Below are 23,351 nucleotides of genomic sequence, written 5' to 3'. Positions count from 1 at the left end.
GCAGGTATTTAATGCATGTTAGGATTAGGCAACTGTCTTTTGCTTTCAGGTGCTGAGGTGTTAAGAGGGAGAAGTGTGTGGGTGAGTGTAAATCAGCTCTGTGCAGGGAGAGCTGCCTGTTTATACCAGGGGATTTAGCTTCCAGATATTTAATTTCTAGTAACTGTACTTCAGCTTGTTGAAACATTTCAGTTTTGAAAAGCCTCTTGTGGATAATGAGCCTATAGGGAGGCACTGCTCCTGGGGAGCCTCAGTCTGGGGAGCAGGGGTGGATGTGGGCCTCATGTTAGCAATTAATGAGCAAGAAGGTAGCCAGCGTTTGCAAGAAAAATCTGGGAGAGAAGGGAATAAAACAAAGCGAGAGGGAGAGATTTTGTTGCCTCCCTTGAAACCAAGATCAAGCACAGCTCACCTACGCTTAAAATGTCCCATGTGATATGTCATGGGGTGAGGGGCCAGAGAGGGTGAGGCTGGGGGATGTAGGAGATGGTTCTGCTTTGAGGTCTGGGGTCTGCCTGGAGAAGACTCTGGAAGGGCTCTTCCAGACCCAGTAGGAACCTTTCATGATCCTCCCAAAGCTGTCCCAATGAAGGAGGAGAGGTTTGGTGTGACCCACTCTCTGTGCCCTGGTTCAGGGGGCTTGTGCTGGAGGGTGCCCACCTTGTCTGCAAACCAGGATGAGAAATGTCCCTGCTGAGCATCTGGGTTCACAGTTTGATATGTCATGGGATCCAGCCCTCTCCTCCTTCCTGCCCAGGTCCTGGGACACAAGGCTCCTACTGGGGCTGGCAGAGCCATTCCAGAGCTGGCTGTGGGGCACAAGCCTTCTCCAGGCAGATCTCCAAGCAGAACCATCCCAGTGGGTGTCACCAGTGGGTAAATGGGCAGGAGAAAGGACCACTGGTAAATGGACACGAGGGGGAATGGGAGGAATCCTTACACCACAGAGCTGTGTGGTGGCTCTTTCTGATGAGCCATGGAGACCAAGCTCCTGCTGAAACATGTTAGTCACAGTCCTGCCTGGCCTCTGCTCCCCACTCACACCTTGTGTGAGTGGCCTGTTAATTATTACAAGGGAAATGATGAAGGCCAACGTGCATTTAAGTCCAGCGTGAGGGAGAAAACCATCAGTTTGCTCAGAGCCATGAGCCAGCAGACCACAGCCACCACGGAGCTGCCTGGGCTGCCAGGGGACAAGGCAGCAGCATTTGCAGTGGCAGACATCGTCGTGGTGGTTCTGTACTTTGCCTTTATCCTCGCTGTTGGGATATGGGTGAGTCCCTGAGGGGGCTGGGTTTGGGTCTGCCTGAGCCAGAGAGGCTTTGATGCTCCCTGGACTCCTCAAAGGGGTTTGCCTGCAAATGGCATCCTCTGCACAGCTTCTCCCAGGGCCTATGGGAGCAAATTTGGGAGTGACAGGAATCCTTCTGTGAGCCTTCAGTTCCATCTCACATGGGGACAACTGTGGGATCACTCCCTGGATGTTGTTCTGGGAATGATGCTTGGCTCCTGTGCTGCAGAGCAGTCTCACATCTGGGTGTGGACAGGCAGGAGGCAAAAGAAAAGCCATGGTTGTGCTGGAGAAGACTAAAATGGGACCTTAAAAACTTTGGAAAGATTTTTGCTAATGATTTGTTCGTGTTGTTTGGCGAAGGCCTCTGTTACAGCCACCTACTGTGTTCTGCTTGGCTGAGCTGTTTTTTCTTTCCCAGTTGGTACATCCAGGGAGAAGTCATTAAACAGGGACAAGCAGTTTCTTTCCAAAGCACGACTGTCAGAAGCCTGCACAAAAAGGGGCAGAAGCAGTGTGTGAAGCCTGGCATATTTAACAGATCCATAAAACTATTTTGGAGCTGGTGCTGAGGGCAGGCACTAAGGATTCTCCTGGCTTGGTCTGACTCAAGGAGGGTGAATGGAGGAAAACACTTTTTCCTGTTCTTTTTCCTGTGCTTCCAGTCATCGGTACGAGCGAGCCGGGGCACTGTTGGAGGATATTTTCTGGCTGGACGATCCATGTCTTGGTGGCCTGTGAGTGAAATGCTTCTCTCTGTTTCTCATGGTTTGAAAGCAATTCCAGGTGTGAGAGTAGGTCTGGTGAGGGGACCCAGCCTTTATATGTTCTGACTGTAGTTTTGAGATGGAGAGGACAGATGAAAGATCCATAAGGAATCATCCCACACATCTTTTCCAGTGGGCTGCAGCATGGAGCTGCCAGGCCAAAAGGGTAGTTCAGCACCTTCAGGGTTTTCCAACTCCCAGTTTCTCTGCTAAAGTCAGAAATAAAAATGTTCCCATTGAAGAAAGTTGGGGAATGCTGGCGGCCTAGCTGGGCTGGAAACTTTTTGGCTTGAACTCACTCACCACTGATGTTCCCATGTCAAGAGAGCATTAGGTAATCTAGGAATGTGTTATCCAGTAAAGAGCATTTAAACACTGAATTAAAAATAATCCCTAATCTCAGGACTTTGAGCCCTTGCTATTTAGAGCAGAGTTGAGTTTATTGACTAACGATGTTAAGGATATAAACTTCAAACCACTGAAGTATAAACTTCACTGTGAAAGAAAAAATAATCTATTGAAGGCGCCTTTTTTTGGGAGTGAAAGGTACATATAAAGATAATTTAGAGTTGGAAAGGAGTAAAACCACCACAGGAATAAAGATTCTTCTCAGCCAATGCCAGACTCTAGAACCATATATCTCTCCAGTGAGTTGTGGGTAACGGAATGCACTTCTCAACCAAAACAGGTTTTTTCTTTTTTTCCTTTGGCCGTGCATTGCCCATAAATTCACTAGGCTAGATTTTCAGCCTCTTCCACCAGAGACACATACACCTCTCTAAAATCTGTCATTTCTTAAATGTTCTTTAAACTTCTGTCTCAGCCAAGTAACATTTAATGCAAAAGCTAAGTTTGATGGTTTTCTCTAATTAGGAGGGAAAAAATTAAAATATATTAAAATTGAATATTTTTACCTCAGTCTTGTTCTTTTAAACAAGATTTCTGTTTTTTGTTGTTTTTTTTTCTATTAAAAAAATCCCCCAGACAAATCCCAAAACATCCTCACTGCTTTTGGCTCCCACAACAGGTGGCTGCAGAGGTTGTTTGGTACAGGTCAGCTCTTGCCTCTTCTGAACTCTTTTAGATTCAGAGCAACCTCTAATGCTGTTCACTTCCCAGATTTGTTTGTAAGAACTAATTCCATTTCTGCAGCTCTCCTGCAGGCTCAGCTCCTTGTGGCCTTCACCTTGAGTACATGACTGGCTTATCTGCATTTATTATTGTTTTTATGAGAGTGACAGATTTCAGCTGTGCATTAAATAGCCTCAGCTAAGATCTGATATTAAATTGCAAGACATGGGGAGGCAAGAGCAAGGGTCAGCAGGGTCAGAGATGGCACCTTGCTCTCTGCCTAACAAGGGAATGGAGAAATCCACCACATTTCATGGACACTGAGGAATCTGTGGTGCCACCAGACTCCCCGCCCTCTGCTGTGCCCCTGTAACAGGTGTGCTTCTCAGAACCACTGGCAAAGTGAGTCCTGATTCTGAGATTAAGCTTTGCACTGGAGTGGGGGCAGTGGAAAGGAGCAGGAACATGCTTTAATATATAAAAATGTGGGTTTTTTGGAGGGGTGACGGAAAACCCAGCTGCCTAAGCACAAGGAGATGAGATCCTGGGGAAAGACTTTCTGTGGGGAAGTTCTTGGGTTGATAGAGATTCCTCAAAGTGACTGTCTCGGTTTTATCCCTGTGCCCTGTTCCAGATTGGAGCCTCCCTGATGTCGACCGACGTGGGCAGCGGTTCATTCATCGGCCTGGCGGGCACGGCAGCAGCTGGGGGCATTGCTGTTGGGGGCTTTGAGTGGAATGTAAGTGCCAGTTCTGTTGCCGACTAAGATGTCACTGTTTACAAAGGGATTGGGGGTTTCTCTCCAAAATCAGGTGTTTAACAGTATCAGCAGCAACAAGTGCTCAACTCTCAGGAGAGAAGCCTGCAGACATTCCGACAGCCTTGGAAACATGAGATCTTTATTTTAGTTTAACTGGAATTCACTAGGATTAGTAGCTCTTTGGCCTTCCCAGTGGTGCATGGCCTTATTTTTAAGCTTTAGTCTTTACTTGTGAAGATTAAAATAAAAGATAATGAATGCTGGAAAGGTACTTGGATAATCACAGGATTCTTCTGGGTGCAGGGAGCTGAAAAAAAAAACCAAAAAGAAGTAGCATGTGCTCCCATATTCACTGTAAATCCATGAAAATCAGCAACACTCTCTTCACCTGGCAGCTGCCAGAAGGTGGCACCTCTGGGGTGAACATCTGGGTGTGAAGGCAGGTCTCATTCTGCCCTGTTGAAGTGGTCTGGAAAATTGCCACTGACACCACACAAGAGCATGAAAACCAAGCCCTTGGTGTGTGGTGCTAATGAAATTTCTCAGCTGATGAGGAGTGGGATTAGTGCCAGCCTCACAAGAAGCATCACTCACCTAACTCTGAATCTCTTGCCTACCTCAGCAGAGAGCGTTAGTAGTGCCAAGCACAGGCAGGGCCCACCAAAAGCTCTCTCCTGGGGTATGTATTCACTGCAATGTTTTTTTTCTAGACATTGAAGTCACCTTTAAATCTTTTGTGAAGAAAACAGAGACTGTGTTCAGCTTGGTGCGTGTAGGACATAATATTGCTGTACTCAAAGGAAATCTATTCAAGTCACTTTAGAAGCTCATGAAGACAAGATTGTGTTTCAGGGCAAATCCAACTTCATGAGTTCAGATTAATTTATCTCAGATTGGAAAGAGAACTTACATATACCATTACTCTCCCCCTGTGCCATGGGACATCATTCAGCTGGAGGGATCGTATGAGCATCTTTCACCACAGCCAGTCTGTGCCACTGCAGGAACCATGGCTGCTCTCAGTCAGTCACAATCTCTGCTGACAGGGATCAGGTTTTTTTCTGAAAACTTAAATAACTGATCAAAGTAAATGTAAGGATGAAAGATAATGGCTGGAGATAACCAGGAGGTGAGGTTTGATGATCCAATGGCTTTCATTTCCCTTTAAGTTCTCCTGTTTGGGCTTTTGCTGGGAATTGGAGAAGAAATACATGAGGAATGCCTTTACACTTTCCAAAAGACTCTTCACCTGTGGCAAAGCAACTAAAGTGCCTCTTTATCTACCAGTGACAGAAGCACATCTGCACCAGCCTGCAAGGAGAACATCCCAGCAGAGTCTTGCTGTTGCTTATTTTTATGCTCCGCAGGGACAGTCTGCTGCCTCAGCCTCATCACTTGTTAATCGAGCAACAAACAGATGCTCCCATCCTGCTCTGAATCACTTAACTCTTCACTGCCGCAGCATCAGTGGTTTTAAAGGCCACCAAATACACCACCATCTTTTAGAGAACCAGAGCAACAGCATACACCACCTTGCTCAAAAGACCAGGGGATGGAAGAGGAAGTGACACCCATGACAGAGAGAAATACAGGCCTTAGGAGGAGATCTTCAAAAGCTTTGGACTGAATTGTAATAATTCCTCCAGCTGCTGGCTCATCTTCTGAGCAGGGAGAAAAACTCAGTCTGCTTCTCCAATACATCACATGGCACTGTACCTTTCTTCTTTCTTAGGATGGCTACTGACAGAACAGGGGGAAAGCTGTTCTCATGTGTTGAATCCTGTGCCTTTATTCTCTGTCTCTAACAGGCCATCTGGCCACTGCTGGCTCTCGGCTGGATCTTCGTGCCAGTTTACATCGCAGCAGGAGTTGTCACCCTGCCTGAGTACCTGAAGAAGAGGTTTGGAGGGCAGAGACTGCAAATCTACACGTCCGTGCTGTCCCTGATTCTCTATATATTCACCAGGATATCTGTATGTACCCAGCTGAACCCCACCCTCTTGTCTAGGGCAGGGAGAGGGCATCCTCGTACAAGGCAGGGCTGCTCAGAGTGAGCTCCTTGAAAGGACCAGCCCTGCTCCCAGGAGCAGCTGCAGTGTGTTAGTGTGCTGCTCTTGCCTCTGTATTGATCATGGAGACCTTTCCTAAGAGAGAGACAGAGCCCTCATTAAACAGCAATGCACAGTGAGAACTTTACAGGGATGTGCAACTAATTACTAAACAGTGTAAGTACCCTGGGCTGTCTGCCTGCTTTTCCTCTTCTATCACATCAAACCTTAGGCATCAGAGATAGAGGAAGGGCTGCATTACCCCATGAGAAAATATGGCTGGCTGCACCTTGTAGAGATGAAATTCTCTTAAATTATCATAAACCTGCTGTTGTGCTTGTAGTTGAGTTTTCAGCATTAGGTATTTTATGGATGTTCCTCTTTCTTTTTTACTTGTGTTGCACAAAAAGGGTACAGTGAAAGGGAGGTAGGTTCTAGCTTAAGACAAAATGCAGCATCTTTTCTGAATTGCTTGTAGCATTGTACCCTGCTGATAACAAAAACCCAGTGCACTGGGTATACTGACTATTTCCTCCTTTTGAATGCCATTCACAAAGAAACAGAAAGTTATGCTGAGATATTTGCTAAGAACTACCTGTGCCCTTGGAGGGAGAGGAGTGTATTTGAGAGTCCATTTCAGGGACTGAAGATGTCAGTCTTTTGTCTCCAGCTGATTATTCGAAGGTCAGTACAAGCCAGTTTTCTCTAGACCCTTCTGAAATATTCAGATGTCAAATTGCCTTGGGAGACACTGACTGGAGATAAAACACTCATGTGGCATCAAGGTCCTTCTCCCAGCCTTATTATGTCTCAGCTCCTGAGAGGGGCATTGAGAGGAGTTCCAGGCTGTGGGATAGATTCCCCCCTCTAATGGGCAGCTCTTGGTCATGTCACCCAGTGCTCTCACCACTGCCTCCATCTTTGCTCTGTGGGACAGGAGCACAGCCCTGGGTGACAGAGTGAGTGAGGTCTTGCAAAAAGGCACTTAAAGCCTCTTTACCTGTGAGGGATAAATGGCAACTCTCTCCTGCAGCAGCCCACAGTGAGCACAGCCACACAGGCAAGGTATGAAACAGAGCTGTCTTTCAGAGTGACCTTCAGCAGAGCAGCATTTGCCAGTGCTTTTCAGAGCAGGACCCTGGCCCCCATCACTGCTGTTTCATCTCAGTGGTTTCTCCTCTGTGCAGCCAATTCACGCGTGGCTGACGGATGTGGCTGGGGGAGTTTATGGCCATGACAGGTTCTTTCTATTAAGCAGAGCTATTGTTTGTGGAGAGCTCATTTAGTGGCTGGCTGGATAGCAGGCACTTGGTTACAAGAAGGATTTTTCTCCCTGTGCTTTCTGCCCAAACATAGGTCAACAACCAGGGCACTGCAGAGTCTTCTTGGCTTGCAAAGAAAACAGAGATCTCAATAAAGAGTGTTGTCAGAGGACTGATCCTGCATGGCTACAGAGGTGGTTGTGTTTCCTGCTGGGCAGCCAAACCCCAGAAGGGGCAGGGATTCCTGTGGAGTACTGGCTGTGCCTGTCATGTCTCAGGTCCACAGAGGTCAGGGGTTGCACTGGCTCCTCGCTTTTAAGGTGCTCATTTCAGATACAGCAAATGGAATTCTTGCCCCATCCCTTCTCTCTTCCTTGTCAGAGGTTTTCACCCGTATCTCACCCCATACCACACTCACAGGTGTCCTTCCACCATACTTTCCCAGCATAAACATCTCCCATAACACCTTCTGCAATTTTGAATGATGTTATCTGTGTAATTCCAGCTTTCATCCGGTTTTTGGTGTCACTCTGCCAGAAGATCCAAACAAAACACAGCTGATGGGACTTTCTGTATTTCTAGTGAGGTCCTCAGCAGGTATAATCTGTTTTTCTGGAGTCACTCTAATGTGCTGAACTGCATGAACAGAAAAACGACCTGTTGACCTTCTCAGATAAACCAATCATGGTACAAGACATCAGTGACTCTTTAGGAGTCTTTCAAGAGGGAGTGTCTCTGGAGGCCACCAAGAGGCAGCCCTGGGAAGAACAAGGTTTCTGCTATCTCCCCCTCTTTCCCTCCTGTGTCTGCCTGTGGATACATGGGCTCTGCTATCCAGGGATATGTTCACAGTCACCAAAAGAAGTGACAGCTCACACCAGTCCTTCTCTGTGCCAGCCAGGTTTCTATGCCTCAAGATGATCTTTATTTTGATGACTTTTTAGTCCCTTGGCATAGCACCTTCATTTTCACCCTGTTGCTCTCCCAGATCCTGGAAGCTCTGACCTGGAGGAAAGTTTTTCCTAACAGCAAAACAAGGTTCAGAGCCAAGAGTCCCAACAGCTCTTCTCCTCCCCTTCCAGTTCACCTTGCTGGTGTCCTCCCCTGTCAGTGCTTTCAGCCGCAGAAGGCTGCAGGCTGCTTTATTAGATTTCACTTGCACGGAGCACTACTAACACCAGACTGCCCTTGGTATTTTTATTCCAGACAGACATTTTTGCTGGAGCATTGTTCATCCAAACTGCTTTGGGCTGGAACCTCTACTTGTCCACTGTGGTCCTGCTAGCAGTGACTGCTGTCTACACCATAGCTGGTAAATAGCTGATTTTAAAGGACACATTATAAACTGGAGCCTAGGACATAAGTTTCCCGTTTCCTACAGAGGGGAAAGAGTATTCGGGTGCTGGTCTGAGGGAAAGATTGCCCCAGTTGCTGGTAGTACCTGCCTTGTCACTCCCAGCTGTTGGAGACCTTTGACTCTTCCCCTCTCCCATCTTGGCCCACGGAAAAGTGGTAAAGGGGGAATATTACTGTTTTCAGAGGATTTTCTAATACTACACAAGACTCTGGACTCTCTCTGTGCAGGAAGTTACCACTGCCCATATTTGCTATTTTGTTCCCTTTCTGCAAAATTAGCAACTTTAGCTGTTAAGATGCTGAGCTGCCTCCAAGTTCTCTCATGAACATGGAAAACCTTCCACGCTGTTCCTCATGGGAGGGCTTGTGACAGCTGTGGGCTCCAGAGGACCTGCTCAGTGCCAGCTTCTCCCAGTGGGTGTGTCCTGAAATCCCAGGGCTGGGGCTAAAGAAAGCTTTTTTCCAGGTGAGGTTCCTGTTTCCCTGTGTAGGGTGATACACTGACTGCTGTCTCTGGTTCTCCTGGCAGGGGGTTTGACTGCTGTGATTTACACAGACGTGCTGCAGACCCTGATCATGGTGCTAGGAGCTTTGGTCCTCATGTTCATAGGTAAGGGGAACCTGCAGTGGCACCACACAGCACTTTAGTGGTCCCAAGGCCACTAGACCTTAGCAGGGTGCCTCACCCTTTCATGTGTGGTGCAGAAATTAGTTTGAACCACTCACAGAAGTGGTGCCAGCACAAGTCTCATTCTCCAAGCCATCATACTTTCTTCATCCATTGCACTAACTGTATGGAGGTGAGGCTCTGGTTATCTTCACCTCACTGGAGTTGCCAAAGAACTTTGGAACATCACATTCTCAGAGCCAAATTCAGCTCTCATTAAGCCCATGTCAATTCAGAGTAACCCTGCTGACTTCCAGTGTTGACTTTTGGAGTTCATGTCGGTGCAACTGAGCGTTATAAAAAAATAAAAAGTGACAAGGAAATTACAATAATCAGTCTTTGTTTTAAGCCTTCTTGGCAAACAGAAATATCTAAACTAGGTATATATATTTTTTTCATGTTATAATTTCCTGCTCTAGCGTTTGGAGGGTGTATAAGTAAAAAATAGATGCTGATGACATTGCAGGGACGAGGATCGTGGAGGTTTTCCTGCATTGATCCTCTTCCAGAATGTACTGTTTAAACCACAAGGACTCTGGGCAAAATCCAGCTGACTTCTGTAGAAACTTTGACTGCAAAAAGCAAGGGTGGAATGAAAAGTAAAAGAAATAAGAGGAAGATAAAAGAAAAGTAATCACGAGACTGATTAGATAATAACTATGCATGATGCAACAGCCCTTAAATCAGTGGCATTTTCTTTACAGGATTTGAAAAGGTTGGCTGGTATGAAGGACTTAAGGAGAAATACAGCGCAGCAATACCAAAGATCACGGTCCCAAACACAGACTGTCACCTCCCACGTGCAGATGCCTTTCATTTGTTCAGGGATCCCATCACAGGAGACCTTCCCTGGCCTGGCCTTGTATTTGGTCTCACTGTGGTGGCTCTTTGGTGCTGGTGCACTGACCAGGTAAATAAAATCTTTCCCTCAGCAGACAAACCACCACAGTGTTATTTTCAGTCCATTCCTCAGTCTGTGGATCTATAAGCTAAAAAATCACTGCGCCTCAGTGTGCAGGAGTTGCTACTTTTTTTTACTGGTCTAGACCAGAATGTCTCACTCCTTCCACCTTCTCAGCAAGCTGCTAATTTTATGCACTTCTTAGTGCAGTGAGAACAGGTTGTTTTCATCCATCTTTATCCCACTGTGGGCTGGTGAGTACTGGGAGTCTTCACACAGTTAGCATGACAAGGATATAAAAATGTGAATCTGGAGCTGGCTGTGCTGTGACCTTGAGTAGACCTCCAGACAATATTCCTCCATTCATATTCCCAGATGTCTCATGTCCCTTATTACTTTTCAAACTACAAACAAGGAAAGCTGAGTGTGTTCCTCGAGACATGGTGCTGCTGTACTTTCAGGTGGGATAATTATGAAACCTCACCACTGAACTTTTACCAAGACACCCACAGTCTGCTTCACTCCGTGTCTCTTGCTGCCATACAGCTGCTGTCTCCAGCCCTCAAGGTGGCTTCATTTCAGTCAAGGGTGAAATTATTCCTGTAAAGGAAATTTCCACACTGCCCTCTCCTGTAGCCTGTGGACTGAGCTCTGAGTGGTGGCAGCAGGCTGCAGTCAGTGAGGTGGGAAAGTTGTCCTTGGCATGAAAAACACCCTGGGATCCTGCGGGATGAAAGTCATCCCTGAGAAGCAGAGGCAGAGAGAATGGATCCTGCTCTCTCTGCTGTGCTTCTGCTTCATTCTCTGCTCCCTTTCTGCACTGGTTGCAGGTGATGGTCCAGAGGTCCCTCTCTGCCAAGAACCTCTCCCATGCCAAAGGTGGATCAGTGCTGGCAGGATATCTGAAACTCTTCCCTGTGTTTTTCCTTGTCATGCCAGGAATGATCAGCAGAGCTCTTTTCCCAGGTAAGCCTTCCCATCTTCCTTGACACGGGGCTCCATACCTGCTGTGACCACTAATACCACACAGGTCTGCCAGCAATTTGCATCCTAGAGACTGCTGTCCTGCAGGCATGTTCATAGAGATTTCTGTTGCACCATGGTGTTCCCAAGCCCTCCCTTCATCTCCAGTTCTCCCACAGTGGCAGAAATCCCCAGGAGTAGCCAAAAGGGGCATACTTTGCCATTGGGGGCATATAACTCCATGGTGTGGACATTGTATTCATCTGTCTGTCTGGAGGGAGTCAGTGAAATTAAATTCATGGAGCACTGAGGTTGTCCTTCAGATACTATGGATTGCATCCATTAGGTATTTTGGAATGTTTTAGCAAACTCCCACACAGATTCATTTAGGACCTGGTGGATTAGGCTAAACCAGCATCCCTTAAGTCCCAAGGAGCTCTCTTTGCTGGTTTCTCCAGAGCCTTCTCCTTTCCAGGAAGAATCAGTTGGTTAGAAGGACCACTCCCAGAGGAAAGAGCCTATTACCCAAATTTTCTAAATAGGAGTGAGTGAGCCTCCAGCATCCCTGGGAACCCAGCTGACAGCTTCATGGAAACAGTCCAGTTCCCACAAGTGACAAATCATCAAGGATTACAGTTATGCAACACCCAGGAGAGTTTCAGCTGTATCCTGAACAGAATTTGAAAATGTCATCTCAAACTTTCACCTCTATTATATGATATAAAGCATTTTCCAGCTCCACTCATTGTAGCTGTATTCCACCTCTGAATTTATATGAAACTGCACAAGGCATCAGGATTTGTTCCCTTGATCCGAACAACCAATGGCTCAGTGGGGTTTGCACTGACTCCTTGTTGTTTCCCTGTGTTCCCCAGATGAAGTGGCCTGCGTGGACCCAGAGGTCTGCAAAAGGATCTGTGGAGCTGCTGTGGGTTGTTCCAACATTGCCTATCCCAAACTGGTCATTGAACTCATGCCTGACGGTGAGGAACACCTTTGTGGGGCTGGGCTTGAGCCAGGCTCTGCACGGGGGGATCAGGCTGCCCTCACCCATCCGAAGGATGTGGAAATCTCACTGCAGATACCAGAGAGCAGGATGGAAAAAACAGCACTCAGAGGCCCAAGGCTCAGTCCTGATTCCCCTTCTGTGTTTGTCTCCCGCAGGGCTCCGGGGTTTGATGATTGCAGTGATGATGGCAGCTCTGATGAGTTCCCTCACCTCCGTTTTCAACAGCAGCAGCACCCTCTTCGTGGTGGACATCTGGCAGCGTGTCCGCAGGCAGGCCTCCGAGCAGGAGCTGATGATTGTGGGCAGGTCCTTGCATTTATTTATGTCTCGTTCCTCTCATCATCTGTTCTGAGAGCAGTTTTTACATCCCCCAGGCTGGAATTACTGAGAAAAATCTGGTGCCAGCTTGGGAAAGAGCGTTGTGTTTTCCAGCTTTATTCTTGGATAGGCCTGGTCAAGGAGAAACTCTGTGTGTTCCACTGAGCTAAGCAGATAATTGTCTTTCTTCTCGCTGAACTTATTATAAATACTGCTTTAAACGTAACTTTTAGAAAAGCCGAAAGTGCTCTTGAGTCATTGTCACCAGAGGTCTATAAAAATGTTATTTTTGTATCAGACAGGAGTGATAGGTTGCAATTACTTCTTTTTTTTCTAATAATTTTTTCTTCAGGGAAAAGTGCATAGCTGAGCCTCCCAGCTCTGTCTCTGTGATAAGTTGTAGTGTCCTCTGCAGATGAGCTTTGGTGCTGTGTTCTATCAGGGGCATATAAAGTTCTCCTCCAGACAGGGGAATTTAGGCTGCATTCAGTGTGGAGGTTTTGCTCTCCAGTCATGAGCATTAAGTCTAAACTTTGCTGAGACGTGGCTGAATCTGCAGGCAAACTCACACTTCACCATAGCAGAGTGGGTAGAGGACGAGGACCTCTTGTTCAGCACTATGGACAAACCTCTGTGGCACACAGTGCAAAGGCAGAGGAAGGTTACAATATTCACCTGAGACCCCAAACACAATTCTAATAAGTAGCAAACGAGATAGAATTTGGCAAAGGCAAGAGACTGAGCACATTACCTGCCTGGAAAGGTGGCAGAAAGATTGCTTCCACAAGCTACCAGCTCCCTCTTTCTGTCATATCCAAGAGCAAGGTCACTGAAGACCATGTCACACTTTAGGGCACACCAGGCTCACATCAGGAAAACAATTTTTTCTTTTCCTGTATACACAAGGAAAAGTTCTTGAGAGTGATCTGTGGATTTTTCTTAGAAAATTCCAAGAGAAACTGGGAGTGTGTTTTGCTGCAAATCTACCTACAGAGTTAATACAATTTTATCCTTCTCTTTCAGAGTCTTCACCCTCATCCTTGTGGTCATCAGCATTCTCTGGATCCCAATGGTTCAGTCAGCCAACAGTGGAAAGCTCTTTGACTATATTCAGTCCATAGGCAGCTATCTGAGCCCACCAATTGCAGCCCTCTTCATCTTGGCAATCTTCTGCAAGAGGGTTAATGAGCCTGTAAGTGAAGTGTCAACAGCCAATTGATACATGTATTTAATTTGATAAAATAAACAGATATCTCTTCCCTCAGTACTTAGCCTTTGAGACTGTTTAAACTCAGAGCCAGTCCAGCTCAGGAGAGACAATGAGACAGCCTTTCCTGGCATGCCTTAGTGGATCTCCAGTCTCCAGTGGGTGTGGGTTTGCTTCTAAGAAGTCACTGCAAGTGGTACTTTTTGGCAGTCCCATTTGAAAGCATGGAGAGGAAGTTGTTTTGCCATTTAGGGATGATGTGTCAAAGGCTCATTGGAGGAGTGTTGTTAGGAGGAGATTCTCACACTGTTTGTGCTCTGTGTGCTCCATGTTCAAGGGCAATGAGAGAAAATGAGGATTTTTTCCTGAAAAAAATTCTCCTTTGATGCACCTCAGTGTGGATTTCCACCAGGTGTAAAAAGTCTTGGGAAAGAGGGAGAGGAGAGGGAGAGCTACAACCAGAGGTAATTTGCAGTGACCTTTTCTCTGTGCTTGCCTTTTCTCAGGGTGCTTTCTGGGGCCTCATGGCTGGCTTTGTTGTTGGTCTGGTTCGGATGATCATGGAGTTTAGTTATAGTGCCCCGTCCTGTGGGGAGGAGGACAAGAGACCAGCTGTGCTAAAGGATGTGCACTACCTCTACTTTGCCCTCATCCTCTTTGCCCTCACTGCCATTGTCATCATCCTCATCAGCCTCTGCACCCCAGTGATACCTGAAGAAAAGGTAAGTGCCTTGCAGCATCACCCTTTTCCCAGAGCCCCCGTTTGGATACCAAAATCCCTGAGATCTGCCCTTTCCTGCTCCTGCAGGGGCTAGGAAATTGTGTGTAATGCATATGCTGCCAGGAAGCCCTTGCTCCTCAGCTCTCTTATTCCCCAGACCACAGAGTGTTAATGCTGCTGAGCACTGAGTGCTTCAAATTGAGTGTGAGTTCCCATGCTGTGCCCAGAGCTGGGCAGACACCACAGCCCATCATAACTGCAATGGAAAGAAAAGAAGAAGGGGAAGGAGATGAAATCACATTACAGAGCACTGCTGAGGAGGAATTAAATACATCTAATTGTAGCATCTAGCCTGCTTCAGCAGACCCAGCATCAATCTTGCAGGCAAACAAGATTAATATCTTTTGCAACATGGGCATTTAGGAAAATAACATTTTGTCCCAATGTGATCTCAATTAAATTTAATAACTTTGAGGGAAGCGCAACTTTCTTTTACTTAGCACATTAAAGTGGTGCAGAGCTCGGAGGTTTTATATTACAAAACCTTAAAGCAACTCTTCCCAGTCCCAAGGTTTAAAGCAGCTGCCAATATAACAAAAACTGCCATCTACCTCTCAGCAAAGGTTACTGGATAGATTAAAAAGACCTATTTTTTCCTGTCTAACTACATGAGAGAGAAAATACTGTGATGGCATCAATCTGTTGCTTCCTCATAACTTGAAAAGCATTAACCAGCTCCATCGATGTTTGATGGAATGTTATAGGTGTCAAAGAGACCCCGCTCCTGAAGATTACATGAAAGCAGGTGCTCAGATAGGGGAGAAGAGGGGGGAGAGAGGCTGGCTTTGTGTCTGCTTGGAGATAAACTCTCAGCTTTTATTAGCTATCAGAGGATCCACATGGGAGAGAGAAATACTGGCAAGGAGGCACCATTAGTTCTGCTGCTTACGTTGTTCATGACTGCTCAGGGGTGGCCAGATGGTTGCCAGCAATTAATTACTGTGGTTTAATGAGTTCCCACTTATCATCTGACCTGTGATAGCTAAACATGTGCAGTGCTCCCTGCCCACAGCAATAGCAAGATAAGATGCATTAACACAACACTGGTGAACAGTGAGCATCAAACCAGCAGTTCAGGAGATGGAAAAACTGGCCCCAGCACCTCCAGGGTTTTTAGTCTGACCTCAGAGGTATGAAAACATTTCAAGTATCTTCCAGGAGGGGCTTTTCAGCATGGACCCCACTATAAAAGAATTAGAGAAAGAGAGCTTATGATCTTAGATTCCCCAGGGGAGATTTTCAGTGGTATTTCTACTGAAATGTGTGAGTTTTTAGGTGCTGGATGTAAGTGACCTTATTTAACACATTCTTCAAAGATCCAGGGGGATGGTCAGGCAGGGCAGGATTCTGTCTGAAGCAGCTGTGTGCAGTTATCCCAGAGGAACAAAGGATGAGAAGTGGTGGCTGCCCTGCCTCAGATACCTCTGGAGAGCCAGGGAGGGAGGAGAGCTTGCTGAAGGGCAGCACTGGCCAGGAACTAACATCAGCTGCGCTTTTTGGGCTAAATTTTTTCAATAGAGATGCTCAGGATAGCCTTTTGGTATGCCATGGACCCCACATAGTGCTGAGCTCAGTGCTTGACCCCTGTGTAAGAGATTCTGTTGTAGAAAATGAATGAGAATTAATGATACTGCCTGAGGCACTGAAAGGCTGGACACAGAGACCCAGATCAATCATCTGGTATTTGTGATGACCATCCCATGTGCCCCCTGCCCCTCAGTATGTTCCCACCACAAGGAAAATGGGATGGACAGCCAGGAAATTCATGCCACTAAGCAGTAGCTCATCCCCTCTTTCCATAGCTCAGTAGGAATGGGAGAGTCTGTCCTCATTTCCTTTTGTCTGATTCCATTCAGTTTCTACTATTTATCCCTGATTTCAACAGGAAAGGTCTGCCCTTGTTCCTCAGAGAACAGCCAAAGGAAGGTGTGGGGTTTAACTGAAGTAGGAGACAACACTGCTGGGTTTCTGCCTGGCAGGAATCTGAGTGGGCAACACTGGGACCAAAATTTTTCATTTTCCTGCGTCAGATTCAGCCCAGGCTTTCCCTAGACATGAGCAGAGGTGTGGGTTTGGACCATCACTTCTGATGACATGGTTTCTCATGGTTTGCCCCCTCATCTCCAGCTAGTCTGTGGCTGTGCTGTGCTGGCTCAGGCCCAGAAGTGTTTGGGGAAGGAAGGGCAGGAGGTGGAGGTCAGGGCGAATGTGCCAGGCTCTGACTGTCTGGGTAGAAAGTGGCGCTTGGTCTTTGTGTTTGGCCATTACTGACTTGGCATGCACATGGGCAAACCTGTGGTGAAGAGCCTGAGTGTCCCTGTGACAGTGGCTGTGAGGGGGACACTGTGCTGGGTGTCCTGCATGAGGACCTCTGGAGCTCTGGTGCTTCCTGGTTAATCAATTCCCTTCCTGAGCCTCGGGTATTTCTCCCTAAGAATCACATGGGGCTGGTTCTGCTCATCCTTAACTGCAGTGCTTGGGAAAGGAATGATGAAAGAGTTGGTACAAGAGCTAGGAATTGTGTCATTTGTTTTGTCAAGCAAAAAGAGTAGAAAAACAAGCCAGCAAAGACAAAGCTGAGGAAATACAGTGATAGATCGTACCTCAGCAGATGTAAATCACCACAGCTCCATTGCCTTCAAAGACCAGGAACAGCTGTTGAGCACAGTTATGTCACTTTGCACCAGCTGAGGATCTACACTGGACAACTTTAAATATTGAATCTCAATGCTTTTGAGATAGTAAATGGGCAAAAGGAGAAAAGAGATTTGTATCTGATGTTAGAGTGGTAGAGCTAATGTTCCTGGCTTTAAATGAATTACAATCTGAGAACTGCAAGCTGTAGCATTTTCTCCTGCTGTTTTGGACACTCTCCCATCCCTGTGGTGATTGATGCTGTGCTGGAAAACAAGTATGCAAGGAATTTGTTTGGTATGCTCCAGAGTTCATATGTCTTCATTGTAGGTAGTCCATATTGTGTCAGGCCGTCCTTGAGAACCCTGCAAAAGAGCTTACAATTAAATTTGAGACTGTGAAGCTGAAACACAACTGTCAGGTGCCAGATGGCATTTTGGAACAGAAGGATTTATTCTAGTTTACAAACAACAAAAGGAAAACTTTGCTGAGTTCTTGCAAACTCCCTTGCCCAAGGAGACTGTGAGGGAGAAAAGGGAGGGGAAGAGCCCACAAAGCAGCATCACTTGGTGGCACTAAGAGCCAGACACACTCAGTTCTGTGGGTGCTGACAGGAGCAAGCTAAGGGGGGACACAGCTCCCCCAGCAGTGACTCTGCAGATGGGGGCAGAGCCACAGGGCTCCCCAGGACCCAGCACAAGGCTCCCTCCTGCTCCCCTGCCCTTGGACAGGGTGACCTCAGGCAGCGCTTCCAAGGTCCCAGTCAGTAAAGCTGACACAGCTCTCTGCAGGCAATTTGTAGTGAAGTATTTTCCTGCTTTCTCCAGGCACTGCCACCACCTGCCTCCCCTCCCTATCCCTTTGGGAGGCTGTGCCAGGCAAGCCCAGCCAGCCTCGTGGAGGCCTCCATGGCCACACAGAGCTGCTGCTGTGCCCCCCAGCAGTGGCAAAGAGCAGAAAGGGGGATCTCGAGGGATGCAGCCAGCCCAAACCCACCCGAGCTCAAAGCTGCAGGGCTGGGGTGGAGCTCTCCAGGGTGGTGGTTTGCTTTATTGGCCATGGCAGAGGTACCAGCTCCTGGGTGGGTCAGAGGGGTGATGCCATGAGGTTGCCTGTGTCTGTGCTGCTTTCCATTGGGAATTGCATCCCTCTGGTGGAATCCAAGCCCCAGGTACACCCCAGCTCTCGAAGATTTTGCTGCAATGTGTAGAGACAGTGGTTTAGTGACACATGAGGAGAGAAAAGGAAAAAAGTTTTGGAACTCCTTTAGTACCCTGAAACTTTACTATGTTCCAGTGACATTTCCTAAGTGATTAAAAAAAAAAGAATCCCCGAGAAAGATGAGGATCATCAAATCAAAGCAATTTAGCACTTCATGACAAGAAAGATTAGCCCTGCCCAATGCTCATCTTGGTTGAAAATGATTTAAATAAAGCTATAAATCTTCTGGAAATTATGCAACATTCTGTGTCAGCTGAAAGCTTCTGCCTGAATTTGTGTGTGCAAAATTAAACTCACGTTACTTTGTAAGTGACCCGTTGGGGAGGTTCATTTCCATACGGGCAGAGCAGGGAGGCAGCTGCTCCTGGGGCACGTGTGTGACTTTGCCTGCCCTGCTGTCACCACGGCAGCCCTGCACTGTCCCCCCTGTGCCCCTCTGCCAAGCAGCGTGGGCTGGAGGGGGAGGGCAGCCGCTGGAGCTGGCAGCTGCCTTTGGGAGGGATGGATGAGCCTGTCCCTGCTGCCTGGCCTGTCCAGGGCAGGGGTCAGGAAGAGCCACCGAGATCCTGGGCATGCCAAGGTCAGCCACAGCAGCGGCCAGCCTGGCTTAACCCCAAATCTCTGAGCCCTGGGGTGTGTGGCCCCCCAACAGCTGCCAAAGGGCCACTGAGGTTTGTGAGATTGATGTCTCCTGTGCACTCCCTGTGCTCCAGGGAGACTTTCAGGCTTGCTCTGGGATAAGAGTTCCAGAACCTGGGGATTTGTAAAGCAGACTGATTGTTCTTTGTGACTTTCTGCAGAGACAGGCAATGTCTTGTACTGGCCCATCAGAGAAATCTGGAATTAAAAAAAAAAATCTTCTAAGAGCATAACAGCTGTTTGTGACTGACTGTATCCAGAGAGGGTGTCTTGGCTTCTTTTTTGATTTATTTTTATTTATTTGACTTTATTACCCTTCTCTATTGGAGGGCTGCCATTCTGGATGCAGACCATCACTATTTCAGATCAATCACATGAGCCTTGCTAATAGGAAGCTGCTTCTCCAATGTCTACTAAAGGGTTACTCCTCAGAGACAGGGACAGAACAAGCTCTTTTAAAAAATGGAAGGCGAGAAACCAGATTATTTCACATTTTTTCTCAGCTTTTCAACACCAGCTGGATGGTGCCAACCTTCTTACCCAGGGTGTGGGCACCTGTGCAGGAAGGAAGGGAGGGAAAGTGGGAGATCATCCCAACCGGGACTCAGCATCACCTTGGACCTGTGCCTGCCAGGAAGGGAGATGTGTGGGTGGTCACACCGGGACAGACAGGCAGTGACCACATTCTCTCTGTTCCACTTTGCAGCTGGACGGCCTCATGTGGTGGACCAGGCACAAAAAAGCACCTGCCATAAACCTGGAAAACAGTGAAGCAGCACAGCCCGACCCCGAACAGAGTGAGAAGGACCTGGTGGAAACTGCAGCTTCAGATGACAAGGAGGAGGCAGGTAGGGCTCTGTCTGTGCACAAACACCCTCACGTGACTGGGAGTGCACGGCCAGAATCCCATAAAAATCCCCAAAGTGCATGAGGGGCCACCTGGTGCATTCATTGGAACTTGGGCTTGTATTTACACTTTTAAGGAGCTGACAAATGAAAGTTGTGGCTCTTGGTCCTCCCAACATACCTCCATGTCACATCCCTCTGAATGGCTCAGAAGAGCTGCCATCCCTGAAAAAAGAGCACCAAAATAGCAGCACAGACTGAGGGGACCAAGAGACCCTGGGAGCAGACATGTGCACTTTGTGGATGCCCTAGAATGAACCCACAGGCCTCACTTTTCTCATTTCCATGATGCCAACAGGATCTTTTCATCTTCCCTTAGGATGCAAGCCATGGTTAAAACTCAGACCTTAAATAGCTCTGTGTCCTACCAGAGGTATTTAATAGGAAGGAAAGCAGAGCAAAATGAGCTTAAGGAGTTGTCAGGAGACACAACAGTAGCAGGAGATGCTACATAGTCTAGTTATTTTCAGAATGGACAGAGCTTTATTCTGCAAATCTATTAAAAATGCAGTTTTCTGGTTTTTAGCTTCACTTTCGAAGGTTACAGAGCAGGAACCTCAGAATAAAGAGGCACACAAGATTTCTTCACTTCTTCCATTTGCTGGTCAGTCCAAATGACACTGGATCCAGTCACAGCCAGGCTAAATAGAAGTGAACATCTAAACAAGTCCCTTGCTTTTTTCTTCCCCTATAGAGTAAATTTGGGTTGAAGTTGAATGCAGTTGTTCAGCATTACTTCTTATTTCTTATCAATTCCTAGTTCAATTTACTAGCTCAGATTTTTATAAACAAATATCTTGGTATTTTGGTAATTAGCAAAGATGAGGAAGGAAATGTGAAACACAGCAGTTGACAGTTTAATGAGGGTTTTTTTTTTTTGGGTAACACCTTTTTTCAAGGCCCTATAACATCCTGTATTTCAAAAAAGGTTATATTTGGAAAGAACAGCGAGTGAAATACACACAGCACAGGACTGACAATTAAAACACACACTTCACCTGACATGCCATGTGTAATAAACAAGCTGGGATCTCTCTAAATGGACCATCATGCTGTCAGGAATTTTAAAAGCGGATGGAATCTGGGCTGGGGAGGAGGGGGAAGAGGTTTGTTAATTAACTCATAAGTGAGTGGTGCAATCAACCCTCTGCAATCAGGCTGTGCCGTACATAGTCTAGGGAGAAGGTTTTTCCTTCTCCTTCTCTTCCTTCTCCTCCTTTTCCTCTTTCCTTTTCCTCTTTCCCTTTCCTCTTTTCCTATTCCTTTTCTCCTATTCCTTCTCCTTTTCTTTCTGTGTCTCCTTTTCTCCTTTCCCCTTTTCCTTTTTCCTTCTTCCATCATCTTGCATCTCCCATGCAAGGTCCCTCTCAAGCCCCACTCCAGACTGGCCAGTGCACCTCCAAAAGACTGGGAGAGGGGAGGGAAGAGTCCCAGTAGATTCCAACAGCCACATTTTGGTCTCTTTCTTGCAGCAGCCAAACGTCCCTGGTGGAAAACGGTGTACATGTGGTTCTGTGGTCTGCCCACGGGCCCCACGCCCACCCTGTCCCAGGAGGAGAGAGCTGCCCTGGAGCACAGGCTCACCAGCATTGAGGAGGAGCCCCGGTGGAGGATTGTGTGTGATATTAGTGCCATTCTCCTGATGGCCACCAACATCTTCCTGTGGGCATATTTTGGCTGAGCTGGGGTCAGGAATGGCGTGGCTTTGATTGCTCTCATCTCCTGTCTTAAGCTGGGAGCAGCAGGTGACAGAGCACACAGCCCTTCCCTGGAGGCACTGCTTGCTGGGAACGACTGTGGGGCTCAGTTTGTCCACGAGGGGTGGCCAAAACTCAGCACTGGTCACATTTGGGACACAGGGGACATGTGGGATAGCATGTGGGACAAGTCAGAAGGTTTGGGGTCAAGTTTATGGGTGCAGAGCTGAGCCCAGTGAGGAGCAAAGGTTTTGGAAAGCCCAGCTGTGGCATGGCTGGGGACTCTCTCAGGGCTGGCTTTGCACTGCTGGGCTTAGGAGAAGGAGATCTAAACACCAGCTGTGGTTTTTTATATGGCCAAAATTCAGATTGGATCAGTTGGGGACCACTGGATTAACTCAGCGGTGACAACCATGGCTCCCACAGCCTCCCCACAACCTGTGTGAGACCCCTCTCACCCCACTCCACCCCACCCCTCCATGGCATCAGCAGTGGGTACAGGGGGCTTCTTCCTGCTCCCCAAGCCCCCCATTCTGCCCCCTGTGCTGCACGAGGGCTGGGCTTACCCCAGCCTGCCTGAGCCTGTTTGCTCACAGGGCTGATGCTGCCCCTTAACAGCATTTCCAGCAATAAATGTGCCTGGGTAACCAAGCCAGTCCTGACTCTGGGTTATTGTGGTCATCTGTCCTGCTCTGACACACAAAGGGCTCCCTGGGATCACAGTGACCTGGCTGTGGCAGGGAAAATAAATATCCTTCCTTGGGGCCTGGATCAGGATCTCACTTGAGCAAGTTTGGGCTTTTCTGACCCATCTTGGTGCCTCCACGTAACATGGCACAGCCAAAATCTTTGAAGCCACAAAGAGACAGCAGCACCCACTGTTAAGATCTGTGCCTGGAGAAGGCTGAAAATGCCCACAGGGATGTGACCCTGCATGCAAAGGGCAGGTCCAAGTCACCATGGGGAGGTTAGGGCACACAGAGGAGCACAGAACCATAAAGATGAAGAAAATGAGTCATGAGCCAGCAAGGAGGGAAGAAACAAAGCTCTGTTTCCACCAGGCACAGGAAAGTTGGGCCACGATTTCCCTCAGTTTGGATGGAGCTGGATGGGGTCTGTGATGGCCTCATGCAGGTCAGTACAAGCATTTGCTCATTCTAAGAGGAAAAAGTAGATTTCTTTGAACAAGGGAGCTCAGCACCACGAGCTGCCCATCCATCCTACGGGAAGAGGGACGCGACACAGAGCTGGTCTTGCCTTTCCAATACTCAGTTTCAAGCAGGCAGTGCCCAGATTAGAGGGTGGCCTCAAAACATTTAGAGAAAATCAAGTTACCAGCAGTGATTAATAGCTGCCAAATGTCTAGTAATAATAGGTACATTTTTAGTGCATTTAGAAATACCAGAGCTCTCACCTCCTCACCCTGGGCCACAGAGACCCTCAGCTTTATTGGCTTTTTTGGACCACACATCCCCTTAAAGCATGGGAAAGCAACACCAAGCAGGATGAGGAAAACTAGGGCAGCTTTTAAAACATTTTAGATTATTTTTTTTCCCCTAAGAAACATTCCGTTTTGCAGAGAGCAGAACAGATTTTTACTAAGCCTATTTTTTTTAAATGACAAAATATTTTTGATCTTTGGTTATGTGATGAGTTCTTCTCATCTCACCCCACGGATCCTTGAAGGTAACTTTTAATTTAAAATAATAATGCTGATTATTTTGTTAATGCTGATTATTTGGTTAAACAAAATAATGCACTTTGAGAGCTGTGACTGCATCTCTGAGCTTGGCTCTGAGAAGGAGTGGAGACACCCACACTGCCAGATGCAGCCAGCTGTGCTCCCAGGAGGA

The 23,351-nt window shown here is 47.3% G+C and overlaps 1 protein-coding gene across 1 annotated transcript; it reads left to right on the top strand.

Moving 5' to 3' along the window:
* Positions 1-1,063: 1,063 nt before the first annotated feature.
* SLC5A9 (solute carrier family 5 member 9) lies at positions 1,064-21,482 on the top strand. The gene is made up of 14 exons (XM_041421536.1): positions 1,064-1,273; positions 1,957-2,028; positions 3,764-3,868; positions 5,698-5,862; positions 8,406-8,511; positions 9,085-9,165; positions 9,927-10,132; positions 10,954-11,089; positions 11,962-12,069; positions 12,251-12,401; positions 13,437-13,605; positions 14,127-14,342; positions 19,602-19,743; positions 21,274-21,482. Exons 1-14 carry the CDS (start codon positions 1,145-1,147, stop codon positions 21,480-21,482), a joined length of 1,995 nt encoding a protein of 664 aa, XP_041277470.1. The 5' UTR covers positions 1,064-1,144.
* Positions 21,483-23,351: the final 1,869 nt, after the last annotated feature.

This window comes from Onychostruthus taczanowskii, unplaced genomic scaffold (assembly GCF_017590055.1).
Source record: "Onychostruthus taczanowskii isolate IOZ18803 unplaced genomic scaffold, ASM1759005v1 scaffold7, whole genome shotgun sequence".
Classification (NCBI taxonomy): domain Eukaryota; kingdom Metazoa; phylum Chordata; class Aves; order Passeriformes; family Passeridae; genus Onychostruthus; species Onychostruthus taczanowskii.
The sequence above is the reverse complement of the archived record's forward strand: the minus strand, read 5'-3'. Positions and strand labels throughout refer to the sequence as shown.